This window comes from Erpetoichthys calabaricus, chromosome 2 (assembly GCF_900747795.2).
Source record: "Erpetoichthys calabaricus chromosome 2, fErpCal1.3, whole genome shotgun sequence".
NCBI lineage: Eukaryota > Metazoa > Chordata > Cladistia > Polypteriformes > Polypteridae > Erpetoichthys > Erpetoichthys calabaricus.
The window spans coordinates 324,501,354-324,527,106 of record NC_041395.2 but is presented as its reverse complement, the minus strand read 5'-3'; the positions used below and the strand labels follow the sequence as shown (position 1 = coordinate 324,527,106).

General features: G+C 37.8%; 1 protein-coding gene across 1 annotated transcript in view; it reads right to left on the bottom strand.

Moving 5' to 3' along the window:
- The window catches only part of atp6v1ba (ATPase, H+ transporting, lysosomal, V1 subunit B, member a), a 180,654-nt gene that overhangs the window by 60,087 nt on the left and 94,814 nt on the right, over positions 1–25,753 (bottom strand). Inside the window, exons 6-7 of the mRNA XM_028796004.2 lie at positions 16,209–16,348; positions 4,508–4,609 (exon numbers count right to left, since the gene is read on the bottom strand). Coding sequence (XP_028651837.1) covers positions 4,508–4,609; positions 16,209–16,348 — 242 coding nt within the window. The remainder of the gene's footprint in view (positions 1–4,507; positions 4,610–16,208; positions 16,349–25,753) is intronic.

Genomic DNA, 25,753 nt, shown 5'->3' with positions numbered 1-25,753 from the left:
TCACAATATTAACAGCTTTAATCATGTCACCTCTTGTTTTCCATTTGCTTCAACTACAAAAGTCCAACTCTTTTCATCTTTCCTCATAACTCATACCCTGCAGGTTTGAAATTAGCCTAGTCACTCTTCTCTAGTCTTTTTCTAAAGCTGCTATGACTTTTTTGTAGCCCGGACACCAAATCTCCACATAGTATTCCAGGTAAGGCCTCACTAGTGCAGTATAACACTTGAGCATAACCTCCTTTGACTTGTACTCTACAAATCGTGATATATAATCTAATATCCTATTAGCCTTCTAAATGTCTCCCATACACTGTCTGGATGTTGATAGTGACAAATCCATTATGACTCCTTGGTCTTTCTCATAAGGGGTATTTACAAATTTCAGATCTCCCATTGTGTACTGAAATCTGACATTTTTACTTCCTATGTGTAATACTTTACATATTCTTACAAAGCAGCCAAGCCTATATTTTGACCAAGTCCCTCTGTAATGATTTGGCTCATTCTAAGATTATCTGCCATTCCACCTACTTTAGTATCATCAGCAAATTTAACCAGCTTGTTTGTTCATACTCCAATCCAGATCGCTTATGTATATTAAAATATAGTGGTGGCCCCATGACTGGCCCCAGAAGGACACCACTCTTGACATCAACCAATTCTGATCATCGCAACATAATCCTCTGCTTCCTGTGTTTGAGCCAATTTTGCACTCGTCTACAAATTATGCACTGAAATCCCACTTCTTTGTAGTTTATGTATTGAAAGTAATGTTGAATTTACTATAAAAGCCTGTGACACCAAAAAAGTAGGATTACCTAATTCAGCTACTTACTTCTGGTATACCTTTGTAGGTATAGAGTATTGCTAAAAATTAGGAGCACTGCAACACTACAAACTGGCAGGAGCAAAATCATTTCAACTTAAGATTTAAACAGAATACTTATAATACTCTGCTTCATCTATTTTTACATTAAATTTGTAAAAAATGAAAACCTTGTATGTGTGCCATGAAAAATCACTGTGAAAAGAAGCTGACCTGTCTCCTATATGATACATTGTATTTTTTTTTTTGCAAATTGTAAATGATAACATAACATTTGTAAACCTTTCAATCCAATTCAGTGTTGAGGAGGGCTGCAGTTTGAAGTGCTAGCACCAGGTGCTTGGCAAAAATGAAACCTGCACCTGATACCACTGTAGGACTGAGCAGAACCTCCTTTGATTTGCACTCCACACATCAGGGCACTATAAAACCTAACATTCTGTTTGACTTCTTAATGGCTTCTGAACACTGGCTGGAAGTCGATAGCTTAAGAGTCCACTACGACTCCTAAATCCTTCTCGTAAGATGTACTCTCGATTTTCTGACCACCCACTGTGCATTCAAACCTAACATTTTTACTTCCTATGTGTAATACTTTACATTTACCGACATTAAATTTCATCTGCCAAAAATCTGCCCAAGCCTGTATGCTATCCAAGTCCTTCTGTAATGATATAACAGATTCCAAATTATCTGCTAATCCACCTATTTTGGTATCATCTGCAAACTTTACATTTTTGTTACATATATTCCTATATAAATCATTTATATATATTAAAAATAGCAGTGGCCCTAGCACTGACCCCTGCTGGACACCACTCTTAACATCGGCCAGTTCTGATGAGGTTCCTCTCACCATCACCCTCTGTTTCCTGTGTCTGAGCCAATTTTGCACCCATCTACAAACATCACCCTGAACTCCCACTTCTTTTACTTTGATGCCCAACCTCTCATGTGGCATCTTATCAAATGCTTTCTGAAAGTCAAGATAAATAATATCATAACATTACAACAATCTAGAAGAAAACAGGCCATTCGGCCCAACAAAGCTCATCTGTCCTGTCCACTTAACTCTTCCAAAATAACATCAATTCAAGTTTTTAAAGGTCCCTAGAGTCCCAACAGTCTACCACACGACTTGGTCACTTATTCCATACATCTGTGATTCTCTCAGTGAAAAAAAAACTTTTATTATGTTGCCGTGAAATTTACCCTTAACAAGTTTCCAACTGTGCCCTTGCGTTTTTGATGAACTCATTTTAAAGTTGCTGTCTCGAACCACTGGACTCGATGAACTGTACGGTTTTCAATTAGTCAGATAAAAGCAGTTCTAATGTTAAACCATTACACACTTTGTGATTCTGTTTGGCTTCAACAATCAAGCAATTATATAATGATACAAAGATACACTGTAAAAAAAAAAAAAAAAGTGTAAACACTTTAAACTAGTATTTATCACTGTGAGAAACACTCCCCGGAGACCCCGAATTGGATTAGTAAGTTTGAAATTGGTAGACACAATGTCAAATGATGACTGTTTATCATTCTTTAGAATTTTGAAAACAAAAATTAAGCAGGCATGCCAAAACTTTTAAACACAACAGTATACCTTTAACATAGTAAGATGCACTTGACAACTCTCTATCCTAGAGGTGCACTGAACCTCCGTTTTTTACACTTGTACCAGCTCATGAAACTATTTTATAATAATAATACATTTTATTTATTTGTAGGCACCTTTCTAAACACTCAAGGACACCAAACAATAGATTAAACACAGATTATAAACAAAACTAAAATACAAAAATTAAAATCAGACAGAGCAATTGTAATCAAAGAAAAAAAGCAGTCTTAAACAAATGAGTTTTAAGTTTAGATTTGAAAAGTGAAAATGATTCAATACTTCTAAGCTTTGATGGTCGTGAGTTCCAAAGCAACTGAATGCTCTGCTCCCCATGGTGGTAAGACGGATGAAGGGGACAGTCAAGTGGATGCAGGAAGAGGATCTAAGGGTACGGGGGGGAATGTCAACATGGAGGAGGTCAGACAGATATGGAGGGGCGAGGTTGTGGAGAGCCTTAAAAGTTAACAGAAGAATTTTGAATTGAATGCAGAACTGAACTGGAAGCCAATGATGCTGCTACAAGACGGGAGTGATATGGTGAATAGAGGGGGTTCTAGTAATGATGCGGGTGGGCAGCTGAATTCTGGACCAGTTGAAGCTTATAAAGACATTTGCGAGAAAGACCAAAAAAAAAGGGAATTGCAATAATCCAGACGAGAAGTGACAGGGCTATGAACAAGGATAGCAGGGGAGTGTTGGGGAGCGAATACAATTAAAGTTACACAAGTGGAAATATGCAGACCAGGAGATGTTATTTATGTGGGGGGACTGAAAGGATAAAGTACTGTCAAGGATGACACCTGTGGGGAAGGGGAGACAGAGGAATTAACAACAAATGAAAAATGATCAGTTTTGGATAAAGTTGATTTGGTACCAATGAGGAGAACCTCAGTTTTGTCACGATTAGGAAAATTTGAAGAAAACCAGGATTTGATTTCTGAAATGCAATCAAAAAGTGAGGAGGGTGGAAAGGAAGCAGTAGGTTTGCTAGTGAGATAGAGCTGGGTGTCATCAGCATAACAGTGGAAGCTAATGTTATATTTACGAAAGATATTACCAAGGGGAAGTGTGACAAATAGTGTCAAAGGCTACACTCAGATCAAGGAGGATGAGAATAGTAATTAAGCCATAAGTCCGTAAATACCCTTGTAAAAGTGGTGTGGATTACGTGTAAAAGCACATGCTTTCAAAAAAAACACATTTGTTAGTGTTTTTGAAATAGTCTTGTTTTTATTTTGATTGCAGACAATCTTTTCTAAATCAGTGAATACAATTACTTTGAAAATTCTGATTTTTTTTTTTTTTTTGTTAACCATTTGCATGGTTATTAATACCCTGCTCAATACAATGCAAAACTGCTGTTAGATTTCTACAAGGCCTTATCAACAACAAAATGAAAGAAAATATGCTGCGCTCTCTTCCAACCTTCCAGGCTAGTTTGTGTTACACCAAACAGCAAAAACGAGTCAGACTGTGTTTTTATTTATAAATGTGGATTCTGCGATGAATTTAGCCATTGGAGTGATCACAGATAAACTGCATTCAAGTGGCATCATACCTAATGTTTCACAGCAATGCGGATGAATTGACAAACTTGTCAGTTTACGCTTCTTTGTTTTTTTAAATAAACGTAAAGATCCAGAAATATCCCTTTGGTATTTGAGTGTGTAAAAAATGAGAAACAAAATCAAATATAAACATTTTAAATGGTGTCTGAAAAATAACTGATAAGGAATGGTTAATATTTCTTGAAAGAACGGTAGGTGTTTTAACATAAAAACAACTATACAACCTCTTTCATTACATATCAGAAATAAGGGGAAAAAATACAGAGAAGCTACATGATGTCATTACTTAAAACCCCTATTCTGAGCTCCAAACATGCTAGATACAAAGGAAAGACAAACAAAAATATTAACAGTTAATGAACGTAGCCATTTACAACGTATTACTAGCATCCCAGACAGTGGAATGTGTGTATTTGTGATAACTTTTTACTCACATACCATTAGCACTACAACACAGAGACCCCCATATTCACAGATTTTACTTACACCCATTGCTGCAAACACAATGGCAAAGTTGTCTGTGCTGTAGTCAGTGACATCTTTAGATTTCTTGACCAAGCCAGCCTGACGACATATTTGGGCAGCAATCTGCAAGGAAATGGGGGGAAAGAAAAAAGCTTATTTCTTCAGATAAACTTAACATATTAAAATATGAATAACAAAATAATACATTGCAGACAGAATATACAATTGTATATTCTATTTTCATCAATCAAATTAAAACAGACAAAAATAATCTTTCCAAGCAGTGTCTATCTCCTTTCATAATCTTGCTGTCTACTGTTTAAAAGCAGGGGTGTCCAACTCTGATCCTGGAGGGCCGTAGTGGCTGCTGATTTTCTTTCCTGCAACTTTCTTTATCAGGGACCAATTTCTGCTGTTAACTGACTTTTATTCCCTTTGTTTTTTAATTGCCATGTTTTTAAAGACTCCATCCTCTGAACTGATTTTTTTTCCTTAAATGGCAGCCAAACAAAAGATGAGCTGTGAAGTGAGGCAACATATGACCAGCTAATTCCAGCATATTTCTCTCCAACCAGTTTCACAATTAGAAGACAATTCTTATTGTTAATTAAACTTGTTATTTACCTCCATGACTTTCTGGTGCTGTCATTCTACCACAGCAGACATTTCTAAAACGTTTTATTCTCTCTTTTTTAAGAGTCGTTTTATGGACCTGAGCAGATCAACATTACTAAGACCTTCGCCTTTCTTTATTTTCCGGTACTGTGCGATGGGCAGAGATAAGCTGGTCATGTGGTGGCTCATTTAGTGCCTCATTATTGTTTGGCTGCTAATTAAGGAAGAAGAAATAACTAAGGGGTCTGAGTTAATTAAAATGAAGGCAAAAGAAGTAAATTAGCAGCAAAAACTACTCACTGATTAAGAAGATGGTTAGAATGAAAGCCTACAGCCACTTTGGCCCCCCAGGATTGGAGCTGGACACCCCTCATTTAAAGCAACTCCCTGTGAAATATGCTCTGTTAAGAAAGGACTTAGGGCTGTGCCTGTGTGCATTTATAAAAGGGAATGATCACTATAAAGGGGAATTATTAGCATTAATTTAAACTAAACAGTCACTGAACTGCTATTAAAATATATTTGTGCTTTTCTTCATGTTGAACACAACTCATACAAGCTGTTAACTCTGAGTTGAGGTATTCTATGTATGCTAGTGATGCTGTACACACAAAAAAATTCCCCTTGGGGGAAAAAATGTATGTATGTTTGTATCTATCTGTCTAAAATAATGCCAAGAAGATACCTCCAACTGACAAATCATATACACAAAAATCGGGAGTGGTCTCCCCTAGACTTTCTTGTAAATTCAGATATGGGGATGGATATCTGAGGAGTAAACCACAAGACAATGATTTTTATATTATGTACAATCAATCAAATTAATAATATATAGAACAATTATTATAAAAGTTGAATAAATCAGACTCTGCAGCTGCATGAATAAAAGGTAAAGTACCACTACCGTTAGAGGAAATAGCCCAAAAGTTGATAGAAATCTACGTTTTGTACCTAAAACTTGTATGCAAAATATGGATGACCCTAAGTGAAAGCGTACAAGTTATTGTGTTTACACACACACACAAACATAATTCCAAAAATGGTATTTTCAGACACCGGGAGGTCTAAAATGTCGAGATTCATCAAAATCTCGACATCAAATCTTTGGACGATTACAATACTTTCCCTATACTTTGTATATAAGAAAGTAAAAAGGAACAGAATTTTATAAAACATTCAAATAAACTGACCACTGAACTTGACAAAAATAACATTGGCCATGAAAATAAAACAAATGGGTAAAAAAATAGGGGCAATATAGAAACCAAATAAAGAAAGGTCTGTAAGTGTAAAGAAATATTATATACTAGCAGGAGTATCCGGCATTGCCAGCAATCTATAACCGGTGAATTTCCTAAATGAAAGAAACAGAACATAGAAATAGAACAAATCTGATTGACATTTTATTGTAATAGGTAATATAAGTGTAATTCCAGACCAGACATTGTTTTTGCCTTGTGGTGTGAAAATGAACAAATTCTGAGGATTGCCCACTGTAGAACATGCTACGTAGAGTTGTCTGTGTGAAAAGCATGGATTTTCCAAATTGATGCGTTTAACTTGCAGTGATTGTCCTTGAGCCATATTAATTGACATAGCTAAAGCCAAACGAACATGAAATTGTAGCCGTTTGAAATCAAAGAGTAAATCATTCGGAATCAGCGGAATTCTTGGAATGAAAACATCTTCACGTCTTGCGCAATGTTTCAGACGCCCTTGAAATAGACTTTTTTCTGGCATCGGAAGTGGACTTTTTAATTTTACGTCTTTTTTTTGGTGGCATGGGTATATTAGCGAAATGCAGGACAATTATAATGTGTTATATGGTATTACGTACGGAATAAGCACCACAGTGAGATGAATGTATATTATTTACAATACGTCAGAAAGTGAACAAATAGCACCAGTCAGTCAGAAGGACCAAGACTGAAATCGTAGTGAGTCAGAAAGCGAGCAAATAGCACCACAAATACGGAAAGCCAGTCACACGCACTGGGTCGTTCATGTTTTACATCCATATGGCAGTTCCCCTTCACCCAATGAAAGCAGTCGGCCTTCTCATACTTGGACATTTCCGCCATCTGTTGGCAATCTAAAGAAACATTGGTAAAGAGCGATGCACAGGGACCAAATGTGCTGCTAGATGGCGCCGCTGTTAATATCTGTTGCAACATGCGGCCATCTTGTCGATCATAAGTACGGGGACGTGTGCCGAACGTTGTGTCGGTGAAAAGGTGCCCTGCGCTTCACCACAAACATTTTTCCCAACCAAACATATCCCATGACCTCCTCCTGGTCACAAAGGAGCCCCAACACCAGTTTGGTGGCGATCGGACGCCCGGTGCAGATTTGTATGGCGGACAAACAAACATACATACATACATACATACATACACACATACATACATCGACTCTGCTTTATATATCAAGATATCTACTCTCTATATATATAAAATCCTAAGTCTAAAAGTGCAACGATTTTATGTGATGTTTTTTGTCACACTTTAAATTGGTCTTATTTTAAAACCTACATATATATGTTTGTTATCATTCTTTTCAGAATTATTATCGAACTTGAATGTGATGTCGTTAGATTTTCAGATTCTTAATCTGTTTTTAAATTATAAAACTAAAATATCAAGAAAGTTGTGGTTTGTATTTTTGTTGAGTAAACTTTCTTTCACAGGAACAAACTATTAAAAAAAATGATCTATTCCTAACACCAATGTTTGTATTTAGGTGATTTAGTTAGCTGAAAAATATAAAAATATAAATGTCAAGAGCCAAAGCTCTGGTTCACATCTGAATTATGTATAAAGTCAGGAAACTGTCCAAAAAAAAAAAGTACATTTATAACCATTTCTTGTTTGAGCAAAACAATTATACAGCCAATACAACCACTGGCATGATGTATTAACACTGTTTTCAACCTTTGACAACATTTTTATATGAAGTACACAACTGTAAGTCATAGTGGAGCTGCAGCACATTTTCATTAAGAGACAACAATATATAAAAAGGGAGAGAACCCCATCTTAAAGCGGTCATTCTAGGGAAGCAAGAGAATCACTCTGGTGTTTAGAACAATATGGGATGGAGGTACAGTATGTCTAAGAGTACTTCTGGTTGTATTTCAGTGACAATGTGTAGAAAAAGGTGGTGGAGACCACTGAGGACAAATGTGCAACTTTATGTCCTTTAATCAAGTTGGAAATTGTGGGGCTTTGTGATTTTACTTATAAATCAAACTTCTGAAAATCCAAATTCTGAAATGTGCCTGGGGATGAAGTGTATGTCTGAAAATGTAAAAACAATTTCCATTTTAACACATTATACATTTTTTTACAGCCATTAGTAGGTAGGGACCCATATCTACAGACTCTGTAAAGTCCTAATATAAAGAAAATGTAGAAAAAGATTAATTTAGTGAAAAAAACACTACTGTAGTACTTAAAAGTGATCCGACCCTCACCCCAAATTTCCCTTCATGGGAATCCAACAGGTCAACTACCACATACAGTAAAAGTATAGTTTGATGATTCAGTTTCTCTGCCCATTTAAGTACATTTTTATGTTATTTATTAAAAATAAAACTGTATCAATCATTATTTCTTGATTTCTTTAGACAGCTTTGAATGTTCAGAACATGTTCTTTATATATTTAAATGGAATGTACTGTAAATACTTATTCTACAATGTATTATTAAGGCTTTTCAATAATAAAAAAGTTGAATGACAATGATAAACAATACTGAGCATAATATTGAACAAAGAACTAACAATATTCATGTAAAAAGGCACACTAAAGGAAAAAAATGAATTACTAATCTCAATACATTCCTATCGTAAAAGCTTGTGTTTACCAAAGGTCTTGCTACAGGATGGAAAACAAATGCGTAATTTCACTTATAAGGAATTCAGATGAAAACTAAAATGCATTGCGAATGAAGTAAACAATGCTTATAAGACACAAAGATATAAAAGACAGCCTTGACTGGGTTTGATACAAGGTTCATCAACGTACACTTATGAAAAAGAAAAAATGCTTTTAGTTTTAATGAAAGAGGCAGGCGCAAAACAACAAATTTCAACGTAAAGATCTTCCTTTAGTAAGCTTCATGGAAAGTGACAGGAGATCCCTTCTATCATACTGCACTTATCTCAATAAAGAGAGGCATTAACTAAGAGCAACATACTTTAAATCTACACAAAATAATAAACTATAAAACAAGTCTGCGTGCACACCCCCTGCCAGTCCTGAAAAACACAAATGGCCAGAGTAATCATTTAGGAAAATATACAGCCTAACACACACCTACTAGAGGAGGGCTGTAAATTAGATACTACAAGGTTTTCAACGTAAAGACTGAACTCTGTGGAATTCAGTAGATAGATCTAAAATGAATAAAGCAAATGGACAAACTACACAAACCTGGAAAACAAAAAAGAATCTGGCATTTAAAAACCCATTAGTCACTAGCTGTGATGTTGCCAAGCACAGAAGATGTACTTTAACTGCAAGCAATGACCTTAGCTTTCACAATTTCTAATGAAGCGCAGTGAATGGTTTAAGCAAATATGGGAAGGGAGGCATTAAAGCTCTGACCTGCTGATAATGGACTTTAAGTCGACGCTGTTCACTTCAGTTTTTAAAGCAAATGCAGCTAGCTTCCTCTGCCTTAATATTACTAAAGATTGTTAAATGTTATTAAGGTTACAGGCTTTTGTGCTACGGCATAACTAGTCATCCCATTTGTCAGCTTCACTGTTAAGCATTTGCTACATTTAAGGGCTCGGCGTGTGGTGAAAATCCGATGAAGTTTTATGACCAACGAAAAGCTGGGAAGAACAACTAGGTCGAAATGAATTTACAAGATTTCACAAAGATGTGTAACCTGCATAAAACAAAAACAAGCTGTTAAAGACTAAAGAATTCAGCACTTACTTATGTAGCAAATAATATCTTGGCCTTAAATTGTAAATCACCTCTTGAGAGAAAAGCTTCAGCCAATTCAAAAATGTTACATATAAATAAAATTTCTACTAGATAACTATTTGTGTGCTTGGTGTGTGTGTGTCCTGCGGTGGGCTGGCGCCCTGGGATTTGTTCCTGCCTTGCATCCCTGTGTTGGCTGGGACTGGCTCCAGAAGACCCCTGTTAGCGGGTTGGATAATGACTGACTCACTAACGATTGGAGTTCAATTGAAAGCACAGTACAACCTTAAAACGTAATGAATGTGTGTTTCCAATATTAGACCTTCCATGTTTCAGAAATGTGTTAAGGGCTACAAAATGAACCGGGAAATGATTCATTTTTATCACAGATTCTGGGCACTACATTCTCAGAGGGAAGGGTAGATATTTTTCTTTCAGTTCACAGTACTAGTCGTGGGTAGAGGTTTCAAGTAAAAATAAAAGGGCGGGTGTAAACTGGAAGCAATGAGGGATAGAAACTCAAAAATAATCGAAAGGTAAAACACCTATCTATGACTCTAGGCCTAGATAATCAGGTAAAATGGTTTAGAAATTCAAAAAGTAGTAGGAAAGATGGCACCAGACTAAACACTGAGGGATTAGAATTCAGAGGTGAAGGAGATACGGAGACAACGACACAAAAAGATGGTACTGCAATAACAAAAATGGGTTTTCTTTACAGGTTTATGGGAAATAGAATCAGGTGGGCTTTTTCTAAAAAAAAAAAAAAAAACAAAAAAAAAACAGTCCTTACCACAACTGACAAATAAAACAGAGAGCCAAAAATAGTCCGGTCAGTTCAGAAACCATGCACTAGTACAGCACGTTGCCACACTCACCACATGACGAAACACTTTGGGATCCCAGATGGCAACCCCCCATAACCCCCAGAAAGACGACATGCAGTCCTATTCCCACCCTCTGGAAATGATCATCTATCTGGTGTTACGTAGATGACCCCTTGGCCTGGTCCAGCCACTTGAGTACTCAACAATGAGGATCCTGTGAGCCAGATCAACCTTGGGGAAAATCACCCCACATGGCCACAGTGCTGTAACTGACACTCCCTCACAATGCAAGTAATGTGCCTCATTCAGGACTCTATGAGCAACAGCCCTTACAAACACAAAGTCAAACCAGTGGTACCCAAGAATTCTCTGAAGAGACACAGTACTCTGTGGGGCATCTGATGATGAAGAAAGATTCACTGATCTTAACTTTGCTGATGATGCCGTGATCTTTGCGGAGTCGATGGAGGCTCTGATTGAGGCACTCGAGAGACTGAGCGAGGAGTCTGAGTGTCTGGGCTTGAGAGTGTCCTGATAAACAACATCCAGGCCTTTAATGACCTTACAGCCGTCAAGCAGTGTGTCTGTCTGCAGAAAGAGTGTCAACCAAAAATAGTGAAACTATATAATGTTTACAGTGAGTATTGCAAGTCCATAAATGAAAAAAAAAAAAAAACAGTAAATGTATATAACACAAAACAATTGGTAGTCTTCCTAAATAAACATGCAGGTACTACACACAAGTCCTTCCAATAATATGATCCACAAAACAAATATTTACAAAGAGAAAATTCAGTGTACAACCCAAAAATCAGAAAAAGTTGAGACGGTATGGAAAATGCAAAAAAAAGAAAAAGCAGCAATTCTCAATTTCCTGTGGCTTTTATTTAATTGCAGACAGTATAAACCCAAGGTATTCCATGTTTTGTCTGTTCAATTTCATTGCATTTGCTAATATACATCCATTCCTGCATTTCAGGCATGGCGCAATTCCTTCCACCAACACTTAAGATGTTCTGGCATTGAGGATACCAAATTTAAGAATCACTGTGCTATCTTTCGTCTTTTCCCATGGTGCAGCTGCGTTGTTCTTATGTGTGACTGGACATTTCTTGCAGGGAGGGCTTCTGTTCTCTTTCTCCAATGTAGAACCCTCATTCGAGTTCATTTCTGTTATAGCACGTCTTTATTTGAAAACAGTAATGTCAGATTGGGGGGTGCATGAATTCAACTGAGAGAATAAAACTGAATAAAAAAGAAAAAAACAGATCTAAATGTGTCAGGTCTAAACACTAGTGTGGCGAATTGCTGTGAAGAAGATGCGTGTTGTTACCGTCCTGCCTTTGTCCAGTCTGATAGAGGTCATGGGACATCATATCTTTGATTACCAGTACAACAAACAATTCTGAGCAGGCCTCAACAACGGCCCTGCTGTTATGAAAAGAATGGAGATAAATGCAATCAACTATAACATCAAAAAAGTTTCTGTTTTAGTTATGTGTTCAACATTTCTTGCCTTGCATTTCCTGTCATCCTAAATTTTCCCAGATCGTTGTAGACATGGAACACACATGAAATTCATGTGTTCCAAATAACACTATTATTTATCCTCTACAATTCCAGCCACCTCACACCTAAATAAAAAGACTTGTGTCGATGGAGGACAGGATAGCAGGCTGCTTGCTGCTTGTGCTGATCGACACATTTACAACACATAGACGCTGATGAGGAGGTGCAAGGGAATTTAAGGTGGCCCAGCATTACAACTTTTTTCGTAGGCTTCAGGGATTCTAGTGTTAAATTACATGACAACGACGCAAGCATGCCCGCGACATTGCTTCAGCTGGACAAGCCAATCCATTCTCCGGACTTACTATAGTAAGTTGCTTTCTCTTTAATTGTATCTCGGGATCCCATTCCCTGAAATAATGCATGCATTAAATCAACGCTTCATTCTTCTTACTTTGCAGTGGCAGGTAGCCATGAAGACGGTGGTGTTGACTGGGCACAGGTGAAGTCCAGTAGGCCTTTCCCGAACCCATGTATACCCAACATAGTCCTGATGGTGCAAAATTAAAATATTCGCAGAAGCGCACGCTCGCACTTCGACTGTTTAAAAAGCCAAGTGCCTTTATTGTTCTGAGTATAAATTGTTTTATACTAGACTTAGAACTTTTTTGCTATAAATTGGTGATACCTACCCGGCACATTACCACACACCCTCCATTCAGTAGTCTTGATACTCCGAAACTGTACCTTGTAGCACTTAGATGGGTGTCATGAGGCATCAGCACTAAGCAGTGTGCCACTACAGCTAGTTGAAAATATAATAATTACTGTAATGTAAACTGTCTGTTTAGTCCTTCTGACTTCAATCATTTCTTCCAGTTTAAGTTCAGAAAAGAGAAAATGTATCCAGAACTACATGAATCACAGGCCTGGAAAATAATTCCACATTAGAAACACAAATCTTGGCCTTTCGCCCCTGCAGATACTGTGTATCTGCACTTTCCAGTGGTAGCAACTGTTTGAGGAAGACATTATTTACTTTTCCAACTGTAAGAATTAAATCTCTTTTTCTCTCATTTTAACCCTGTTGTAGCTCCTTATTGGTATATTCTAACACACACAGATAAGATGGACAGTTTTGTCAGTTTCATAGTCAAACATTGTTAAAAAAAAAATCTCTCTCAACACTTAGTACAATGAAATTTCAATTTGCATGACAGCAAGCAAATTTAAATGGCCTAACAAGTGCCTTCAGAAAGTATTCAGACTGCTTCACTTTTTTCACATTTTGTTATGTTGCAGCCTTATGCTAAAATCATTTAAATTCATGATTTCCATCAGCAAACAAACCTCAATACCCCAAGGTGACAAAGCAAAAATAGTATTTTAAGAATTCTGGCAAATTTATTAAAAATTAAAAACTAATCACAATGACACAAGCATTCTGCCCCTTTGCCATTACACTTAGTTTGGCTCAGGTGCATCCTTTTCTATTTATTATCGCCGAGACATTTCTACACCTTGTTTGGGGTCCACCTGTAGTCCATTCAATTGACTGGATACAATTAGGAAAGGCACACCTATCTATTGAAGGCCCCACAGCTGACAATGTGGAATGGTGGCTCAAGGATCTAGGCTGAAAATTCGAAGGTTGCTGAGAGACATCCTTCATGAAAACTTGCTCTACCATTCTCTGGACCTCAGACTGGGCTAACAGTTCACAGGACAGTGATGCTAAGCACAAAAAGAAGACAGGAGTGGCTTAGGATCAGCTCTGGGGATGTCTTTGAATTGCTCACCCAGAGCACAGACTTGAACTCAAACAAACGTCTCTGGTGAGATCAGACAGTCTCCATCCAACCCGACAGAGCTTGAAAGGATCTGCAGAGAAGAAAATCCCGATATCCAGCTATGTGATGCTTGTTGCATCAGATCCAAGAACACTCCAGGCTGGCTTATTTGGTCATACTGGAATATTGTGTGTTGCTTGATAAAAGAAAATGTAATTGATTTCTGCCTACAGCTATAACATAAATAAATGTGTAGAAAAGGGCTCCACAGTAAATTCTTTCTGAAGGCACTGTAGCTCTTGTCCTCTGATCACTATCAAAGTGCAATTGCAACAGTACAATTCCTGATCTGACTACCGGTAATCACCTGTGTGCGAGTACAAGGTTGTTACATACTGTACATAGAATGCTGTAAGCAAGGACAACTTGAAAATGTTGGGTTTTCATAACAATGTGAAACATGCACATTTTTGAAAAAGTGATATGGATCTTCATTTTTCTGATGTACAGTATGTGCAATTCCCAGATGTCAGTCAAAACACAGGAATATTCTGGGTTTGGAATTGAACATATTCAGTAAGTTCTAAAGCTTTGTTTCACATTTTTTTATTCTCCAGTTGACCACAATTGTAAGCTACTGTGGGAGATGCATTTTTAAAAATTTTATGAATACAGCTTTACTTAGCACAAGTTTTCAAGGTAAATGAATCTATATCAGGACTGTGAAAAAAAATATAATACATTGTTAAATGGTGTGACTCAAACCGCCTACACCTGAACACCAGCAAAACCAAGGAGCTGGTGGTGGATTTTAGGAGGCCTAGGCCCATCATGGACCCTGTGATCGTCAGAGGTGACTGTATAGGTCTGCACCCTCTGCACAAATACCTGGGAGTGCAGCTGGATGATAAATTGGACTGGACTGCCATTACTGATTCTCTGTGCAAGAGATGACAGAGCCGACTATACTTCTTTAGAAGACTGGCATCCTTCAACATCTGCAATAACATGCTGCAGATGTTCTATCAGACGGTTGTGGCGAGCGCCCTCTTCTACGCGGTGGTGTGCTGGGGAGGCAGCATTAAGAAGGACGCCTCACACATGGACAAACTGGTGAGGAAAGCAGGCTGTATTGTAGGCATGGAGCTGGACAGTTTGACATCTGTGGCAGAGCAAGGGGCGCTCAGCAGGCTCCTATCAATCATGGAGAATCCACTGCATCCACTAAACAGTGTCATCTCCAGACAGAGGAGCAGCTTCAGCGATAGACTGCTGTCAATGTCCTGCTCCACTGACAGACTGAGGAGATTGTTCCTCCCCAAAACTTTGCGACTCTTCAATTCCACCCGGGGGGGTAAACGTTAACATTATTCAAAGATATTGTCCGTTTTTACCTGCATTTTTATTACTCTTTAATATTGTTTCTTGTATCAGTATGCTGCTGCTGGAGTATGTGAATTTCCCCTTGGGATTAATAAAGTATCTATCTATCTATTATAACATATGGCAAAATAGTCTAGAGGAATGAATCCAAAACTCATTCAGATTATCCAGTAATTGTGTTCCTGAACCATGCAGTGTTTGCATGAACGAGGTCTTGAAGTACTTAAACTATTTTTCTTAAGAACCTAATGCTCATGAACAAAACTCAAAACTGAGAGTCATGTCTACAGTACTTGTGAGACACCATGATGAGATTCTCTTTTCCCTTTTGCCACTCATAAGCCTCCATATGCAACTTTTTCACCAATACCTCTTCAGCGTGATAGCACAACTTGATGATCTCACCAGCGAGGGCTTTCTAAGGCCAATTGTTTTTTAAACCTACAATATTAGTGAATATTCTGCGACTCGTTGTTTTTGCCATTATAATGATATTGTATATCATTATTTACTGCACTGTCCAGTATGACTTTCAGTCCATGCATTTTTTTGAGCCAAGTGCAAAATAAAAAATAACACTACATCAAATATTAGCAAACTAAAAGATTTGCAGTTTCTTAATTAAGAAAGCAAATAATAAAAAAAGTCTTATTTCTGATAACCTCATTGTGGGGTAGTCCAGCAGCTGAAAAAATGGGAATTTTTTGGCCTCTAGCGATGCTGTTCATTCCATCAATAGCGGATATGCCAGTTTGAATCATCTCCTCTGGGTAGATACGACACTGTGGGTTGATTGGTTGGCCTAAAGGATAGAAGCATAAAAAAAACAAAAAGTGAATAAATGTATAAATAACAGAAATACACAAAAAAATGGATCAAACACATTATAGTTTTGTGCATTTTTGAATCTTACACAAGGAAAAGTGTCTAAGTCAGTGGGAGATACAAACTTAAGCAAGTATGAAAATATACACATGATATCAAATTCAGGTGCAGTCAAAGACTTGGTTGATGGCTTTGAAAACTAGAGCTTTTTAAAATTTTCTAGTCACTTCGAAGAGTTTGCCATCATAATTTTGTTTTTTAATTATTTGTGTAACAGTGAGCTATATTTTAAAATAACAGCGATAATAGAATGTTAATTAACAAGAAGTAACAGTGCACAAAAAACATGTTTTTAATATTTTATAAATTCTTGTGGCTGACACTTCATTCATAAATAGCAGATTCCAAGTCCAGTGATAGAAAGATTTGTGTGTGATTATTAGTTATTGCTGGGCATGGAGTGTACGTGACTAATTGTAGATTTCAAAGAAACACACAATGGAGATATAAAATCTGTGATGAAGTCTCAACCTAAAACTGTTGGTTGTATGCAGACATGACAGTTGCAGCATCAGAGAAATACTGAAGCATTATAATTTTTACATAACATATCCACAAGATTTTTCTTAGTGTAACAGAAATATGGAGTATATGTTCAATCACTGTAGTATAAAGTGTCACTAAGCCATTTTTTATACATTTCTATAGATTGCTTTTATTTTTACAGATATGGGCATGAACAATTATTGCCTTTGATTTCATGAAGCAGGAGAAGTGAGCTGCTGCGACTGAGGTGCATGCAAGATTCTGTGTAGACGCAATGACAAGTGCAGAATGGGGCTGAGCCAGAAGACAGACATTTAACACATAACAAGACCTACCCCTGCATTCTGGTACAGTAAAAAAAACACTGATGGATAAACAATATCATTACTACTGTACTGAATAAATAAAGAATAACATTATTTGTGAACTGAACTGTGAACTTACATAGGCAGTGTTGCGTTGCGGTTAAGGCTTTGGACTTCAAACCCTGAGGTTGTTGGTACAAATTCCGCTACGAACACTGTGTGACCATGAGAAAGTCACTTGACCTGCCCGTGCTCCAATTGGAAAACCAAAAAGAAAAGTAACCAATTGTATTATAAAAGTTATAATTTGCCTTGGATAAAGGCATCAGCCAAATAAGTAAATGTAGATGAATAAATAAACAAATACACATCTAACACCATACCTTCCTTATATGGTAATACTCGCTCAGGCTATCCCACGTACATCTGACCCTGCCCTATCACATGTCCTGCAGTGAGGCCCAGCAGTTAGGTCTACTCGTTTCAATTTACACATCTGCAGATGTTTTATAGTTTTGCCAATAGGAGTAGCTCTTGGACAAGTAAAAGAAAAAAAAAAAAACTTACCAGTTGAAATAGCCGCATTCAAGGTAAAATTTAAACAGTGAATTAAGCCATCTGCATCTGAACTAGTGTGGTGCTGAGGTGTCACCCATTGCATGGCTGCACTCGGATCCTAATCTGGATCCTGAGTTGGTTTGTCATATGGTGGGTGCGGGAATGAGTTGTATCAGCGTGTGCTCCTAACTTCTCTCTCTATGTTATAGATGCACAGAATGTTTCTTAGTTTTAAGATAGAGGAGACTCCAAATTCACTATTGCTTTTCAATGGCAGATTTTGAAATTTCAAAAATATGTAATGTATGCAACACTTGTACTGTCCGAAAAGCTCTGTACCTGCTTTGATACTGGAAAGGTATTTGAGATATCACAACAAAAACTGAACTGTCCTGACAAATTTCCTTAAAGGATAAGTGTGCTAAATTTCAACAAACTAACTGGGATATTGGTTGTTTTATGCAGACTTATAGGCAGAGAGAGACAGACAGTGCTATTGTAGTAGGTGTTTTTTTTTTTAAAGCCTCAAGAGTTTCTTGAAGGTGCTACCATAAATTTAGGAAACGCATACAAAGGTATGAGACAATGACAGAATGAGGAATCCAAAAATGGAAATGTTATTGGGGGAAAAAAAAACAGTCATGGTACACCTAGAGACTAATGTAGGGTCCACTAGTTAAATTACAGGTCAAGCAAAGGGGAAATAAAAGTGCAATGTAGTTTATTTTTTTGGAAGAATATTTGAAATATTGATCTGGAGTTAATGTAAGCTTCAAGAAAAAAAGTATAAGACCAGTCATTTTCTAACCCGCTTAGTCCTGAACAGGGTCATAAGGAGCCTATCCCAGCTAGCATAGGGCGTAAGGACGGAACAAACCCTGAAAAGTGTGCCAGTCCATTGCAGGGAACAGAATAAGGCGATGGTCCCAATCCATTTCTCTTACGTGGTTCTTTTTCTTCCATTTGTGCTGGCCAAAAGCAGCCATAGATTTTGTTCCACAAGATTAAGGCTGGAACAAACTACAGGCGAACCTCGGGTCACGACCATAATTCATTCCAAAACTCTGGTCGCAACCCGATTTGGTCGTGACCTGAAGTAATTTCCCCCATAGGACTGTATGTAAATACAATTAATCCGTTCTGGATCGTACAAGCTGTATGTAAATATATATACGCTAGCTCGCACTCTCTCTCTCTCTCGTGCTCTATGCACAGGGAATGCACAGGGAGAGACTGAACGCGTGCAGAAATCATTGGTGCGTACAAACCAGAAGGGAAACTGGCTTGTTCGTTACCCGAGTGTGTGGTCATGAAGAGATGCAAAAGTTTGGCGAACTTTTTGGTCGTAACCCGATTTGTACGTGTTCTGAGACGTTCGTGACCCGAGGTTCCACTGTAATAATATGTAATTTAACTTCCTGGTGGATGGACCCATGTATTTCTTGAGGAACAGAGATTTCCATAGAGAAAGAAGCCATTACATCAACTAATAAAAAAAAAAAAAAAACTCCACCTAAAAGTTAGTGTTTTTGAGCTTTTTGTTGGAGTGTTACTTTATTTCAAGCATTCTTTAACCTTTATTTAGAAGCAGGAACAACACAAACTGTAAAGTAAATCTCTACATTTGCATTTAATATTAATGCTCCTGTTTCTGTGTACTTGACATTAAAATCCAGTCTTTCAGAATTTGTTTACAAGTATATATCATATCTGACTGGCGGGTTGAATGACCTGTTGTCGCCTAGATTGTTCTAATGTTCTTATGTACATAATACTGGCAAGAAAGTACATGCTGCCCTGGTGGTCACGGCACTGGATATTTACAGTAAAGATACCAGTTCAGTTCTCAGTCCTGGCTCACTTTATGACCCAGATTGAGACATTTAATCTGCCAGTGTACATTCTATAATAATATGGAAACTACCGTACCCATTTTTTTAAATGTTAAAATTAATTCACAAATACAGTCCTTCAAATACTTCTCATAACCGACATGAATATTAGTTGATTAAAAATACATCCAGTTTAAATGTACACCTTTCCCCCTAAACCTTCGCAATCCATCTCTGTCAGTCTAACCACGGATTATACATTCTCATAGATCATCATGCATCATCTCATTTAGAGCTACAGAAAGTAATTGCAGTTATTTCCTCAAAAGGGAATGCTACAGGTTAGGGGCCCCAATAATTTTATCAATGCCATGTTCATTTGTTTTATTATTATTATTTTTAATAGTATGTTAAGTCCATGATGTGTTCATCAACACATGACTTCCTCAATATCCACCTCGCTCTCTTGTGGGCAACCTTTGGAGTTGCATCGTTATTCACAAACCCTTTTGATGTTGAAGAATTAATGTGTTAGGATGTCAGAATTAAAAAAAGAAAGGCTGGGATGGTAACAAATGAAATATAATAAGCAAATAATAAAAAAAATTACTTAATGACATTACAGATCTCTGAAACATTTTCATTTTGCTTAACCTTTACATTGCAATGTTTCACTAGGACAACATAGCACATAAACATTTTAAGGCAAAATTATAAAAGCAGATATTTTTGACTTTAGGTGTCACTAGTAATTCATGCAGCTGGAATAAATGTAGGGCGGCATGGTGGCGCAGTGGTAGCGCTGTTGCCTCACAGTAAGGAGTCCCAGGTTTGCTTCTCTGCATGGAGTTTGCATGTTCTCCCTGTGTCTGCGTGGGTTTCCTCTGGATGCTCAGTTTTCCTCCCACGGTCCAAAGACATGCAGGTTAGGTGGATTGGCGATTCTAAATTGGCCCTAGTGTGTGCTTGGTGTGTGTGTCCGTCCTGCGGTGGGATTGGCGCCCTGCACGGGATTGGTTTCTGCCTTGTGCCATGTGTTGGCTTGGATTGGCTCCAGAAGACCCCCGTGACCCTGTGTTTGGATTCAGCGGGTTGGAAAATGGATGGATGGATGGAATAAATGTAGTATTAGCAGATATACTCGATAAGTTAACTCGAAGGCCAACAGATGCGCAAAAAGACATGTTGGAATTCTTGTCATAATATGAAAAAGCAGAGCTTCTAGAGCAAGAATGATTATCAAAAGGATAATAAAACTAAGCGGGGGAAAAAAAAACAGTGTCAGTATTAAGTACCTAACATTTTTATGAAAGCTTCTAATAGCAGGAAGGACATTGTTACTGACTGTAACTGACTCCTACAATGAAGGTGTTAATGGACAACATTAAGGTGCATAACTGGTAATTAATGACCTTGAAGGGTGCTTGGAGCAGAGCTGGATTATACTTTGTGAGCGGCAATGCCAACATCATCCGGCACATATACAGCAGGTCTTAAGAGCCAGCTAGTTGTTAAATGCAACAGAATTGACATTTTAGCAAAGGGCTTGGTGCAAAAACATGTCCTGATTTATTTCATACCTTTTAAGTAGCGAAGCAGGTAAAGGGCCTGAGGTACAGTATCAGTTTTAATAGGTAATGTGGTATATCAGAACTACAGAACAAGAGCTTGATAACTGATCACAAAATTACAGCACACTTCATTATTCAAGGGTGGGATGGACAGAGACACATGGACAAACAAAAATTTTGTAATGCTACAAATAAGGCATCTATCCACCCGATCCAATCAAAATTTGCTCTACCTCCCTGCTTTTGCTTTGCTGAGTGCCCCATGTAACAAACTACTTAAAGAATTTAAAATCAAATAGTATATATGCAGTGCCCTCCATAATGTTTGGGACAAAGACATTTTTCCTTGCTTTACCTCTCCTCTGCTGCACAGTTTAAAACTAAGAACAACAATTCAGACTTTACTGAAGTGTACATGGCAGACTTTAATTGAAATGGGTTTGCATACATTTAAGTCACACATCACTTTTTCTATATGGTCCCCTCATTTCAGGGCACCATAATGTTTGGGACAATTGGCATCACAGGTGCTTGCGATTACTCAGGTGCGTTTCATTGCTTCATTAGTGCAGGCATAAGATAGCCTATTGGTAGAAGCAAGCCAAGGTATCTTTGAAGTCTGTAGTTCTCATTGTTCAACAGAAGGACAAGAGCTGAGGCAATGAAAGTCAAAGTAGGCATTATGAGGTTTAAAAAAACAAGCATAAAACCATTCAAGACATCACTAAAACCTTAGGATGACCTAAATCAGGGGTCGGCAACCCGCGGCTCTGGAGCCACATGCGGCTCTTCAGCCTCCTTGTAGTGGCTCCCTTTGGCCTTGACAAAAAAAATAAAAACCATGAAAATGAATGATGGCAATTTCTTAATTTAACTTGTATTTATATATATATATATATATATATATGTTTATTTACTACTACTACTACTGTTATACATTTTAACATCTAATTTAGAGAGTTTAATTCTGCGTGGACAGAAGCATTTGCCTTCACCGCCAACGACGCTGGCTTACTGGTGTGCTTAATATGTGGCGATAAATTATGTAACGTTGAAAGACATTTTCAAAACAAGCTCTCAGCATTCACTGAAAATAAGCGAAAAGATAAGCGAAAGAGAGCAATTTCGGAACTGCAACGGAAAGCTGAACAGAGCAAACATACTTTCAAAAAGTGGATCACTTCTACACAGTCAACTACAGCCGCTAGTTTTGTGGCAGCTCAAGAGATCGTAAGGAGGGGTAAGCCGTTCACAGACGGAGAATACATGAAAGAATCGTTCATAAAAATATCAGAGCATCTATTCTCCGACTTTAAAAACAAACGGGAAATTGTTCAGAAAATGCAAGCTGCATTTAGAGAAAGATTCAGTGAGTTCAGAAAGGAAAAACACAGACTCTCTCCTTCCCTGTCACACCCCCTGGACATCGACCCATCCCTGCTGAACACATCCGCATTCACAGGAGTGAGTAAGTAAGCCCGATCTAGAAATTGAACTGGACGACATAGCAGATAAAGATTAATGGGTGTCCAAGTTCAAATGCCTGACAGCGGATCTTGAAGAAGTCGCCCGTCAGAAGGCTACTCTTGCTAAAGAGCACAAATGGAGTGATATTGAAAACCTCCCCAAACCCGACAAATTTGTTTTCGACACATGGAGTGCCATTCCCGAAACGTATATGAACATGAAAAAATATGCATTTGGAGTCCTGTCCGTCTTTGGCTCAACATACTTAAGTGAGCAAGTTTTCTCAAGCATGAACTTCATAAAGTCCAAATATCGCTCCCGCCTCACACATGAGAGCCTGCAGTCCTGTGTGAAGGTCAAAGTCACATTGTACAGCCCCGACATAGAGATGATCAGCAGCGAACTTCAGAAACAGAAGTCACTTTAAACAGGTGACAACAATAGCATTTAATAAGCTATTATTTTTCAGAAAAACAAAACACATTCATTTCGGACCCGGAGCTGATGTAGGTTTTTTTGTATGTTCAGGTGCTTCAGTTGATTCAGCACACTGAAATGGAATTTAATGTTTACTTTTTTAAAGCTGCTAAGCTACAGCTAAATGTTTTATTTATATTAAAGTGGGCTAGTTTTTATTTTAATTTTACACAGGTATAGGAAGGACCCAAATAGGCCTGCATAGTTCACTTTAATTTATTTCAAAGTAGCCCTACACATGCACACTGCACTTCTGTTTGTTGTATTCCGTGGTTGTAACATGTAAAATCTTAAAAAAGATTAAAACTTTTAAAAGTTTATCAGCTGTGTTATGTTTTGCGGCTCCAGACTATTTTTCTTTGGAGGAAGAGGGGGCAAAATGGCTCTTTTCATAGTGAAGGTTGCAGACCCCTGACCTAAATCAACTGTCTGGAATATTTCTCTATTATAAAAAAAAAAATCCTGTAGGAGGGAATGACTAGGAGATGACACGTGATCTTCACGTTAAGACCACGGAAGACAAATAAAAGACCCGCAATATGTAAGAGAATGGCCACGGAGCGTCTCGCGTGGATATAGAACATGAGATTCTTGCAAGATACGCCCTACTTACAAGCAATATCAGAGCACGGCCAGCAAAAAAAATCAGTAGTGTAAAGGAAAGCAGTACACACAGATCCAGAGGTCTCAGTGCATATAAAGTGTATAAAGGACAATACATTATAAATGAAATGTTGACGACTAAAAGATCGCATTAGTGCAAACAAAAGGAAATTAATCATCAGGACCAGGTGTAATTGAAAAAATAGCAGGACAAAGCGAGGTCAGAAATAAAAGGCAAAGAGCAGAAAACAAAGTCTTTTCGCCTTCGCATCATTCAATGCACAAAACGTAGATTACACAATAATGGACCATACGCTATGAGAATCTGTGGTCCCACAACGGTTAAAGCAACGACAAATTTAATTTCAAAGAAAACACAATTCGGTCAGGTGTACATTTATGATCACGGAGAAGCGGTCACAACGCGAGCAGTAGAGACACGAAGTGGCAAAAAGGACAGCGACTGTACAGGCTTTAAAATGATCAATGGGCAGCGCGACAGCAGCTGCCGTCTCCCCCCCCACCCTTCACAACACGGGCAGCGTTATACATCCTGCAAAAAAGAGATTTAACCATGCTCGGGGCTGGAAATAAAGGACAATTATTGTTTTTACAATGTCACGCAAGACAAGGCAGTAAGCCATCATTTAAAACAAGTCCACAGACATCTAACCTAGCAGTTGTTGGATTGATTTTGGCAGACATGCATCATGTGCTCCCAGCTCTTAAAACGACGACATGCGACAAGCAGAACAGGCAGCTTGCCAGCAGCAGAAAGGCAGCAGCTGATCCGACAGCATATCCTTAGCGTGCCGCCCCCGCCACCTTCACAACGCGAGCAGCGTTATACATCTTCATTTTCCTCAAATTTCTTCTAAATGGACAGCCTACCATACCAATGATACAGTGTAAACAGATCAAGACAATTACCAAAACCTAGATGGACTGGAATCTGCACCTATTAAATGCACATTGTGCATTTAAGATAACAGAAATAAGCTCTATTCATTTATTTTTTTAATTTTAGTTTGCTTGAAAATGAATTCATTCTGGAAAGACTGGGACATTTTTGAAAACCTTCCTGATTTATGATATAGGGTTTTCTTTGTGAAATTATGCTGCAGTCTCTTCTCTGGCCACAGACTTAACCTTACACACCCTGGTATTTCATTTACTACAAAACACACTCAGCTTTAGATTTTTTTTGAGAGAGAGAGAGAGAGAGAGAGAGAGAGAGAGAGAGCTGCCTATTCACCTGCAGATTCTATTGCATTGTCGATGGATTGTCTTTGCAATAACTGTAAAGGGAAAACGTGCAAAAATGCCTTGACCCTCCTACAATAGGGTGCTACACTTACTACAGATTGCCTTTTTACATATACAAATTCCACAATGTTTCCAATAAATCTTCCATGTATATTTCTGAAATTTCAATATCTATTCCTTAGAGATTATGACCCCTGTGATATGGTTTTAATTTCTGTATTCATAAGAGTAAAATGTATGATTCAAACCAAATGAAGCAATGCAATTAAAATACAAAATTCAACTCTGACCTCCTACTGGCCTTCTTGAATAGTAAAGACAGATAAAAACTCCTATACTGTCACAATGTTAGGATTCTGTGAAATTACAATACATACACTACCGGTGAAAAAGTTCTACAACACCTCAGTTTTTCCAGTTTTTCTTCAAATTTGAACAACTGAAATGCAATGTATGACCTAAAACAGTGAAGAAGGTATGTAGTAATCTGACGGAAGTTTACATTTCAGAAAAAAAATTCAGAATATTACAATTGGGCTTTCTTCAGGGAACAACTGATAGGTTACACCCTACAGATATTCGGTACCAGTTGAAGTAATTTAAGCCTTACAAGTTGAAGCAAACCATTTGCACAGGTATCCCAATTTCTACTGATTACTTAAAAACCCTCTGTCTGTCCTAAAGCAGAATTGGAACAGTCTGTGTTAATACATGTGCTGAAGTACTACTTGGACAATATTACACTACAGAAAGTTGC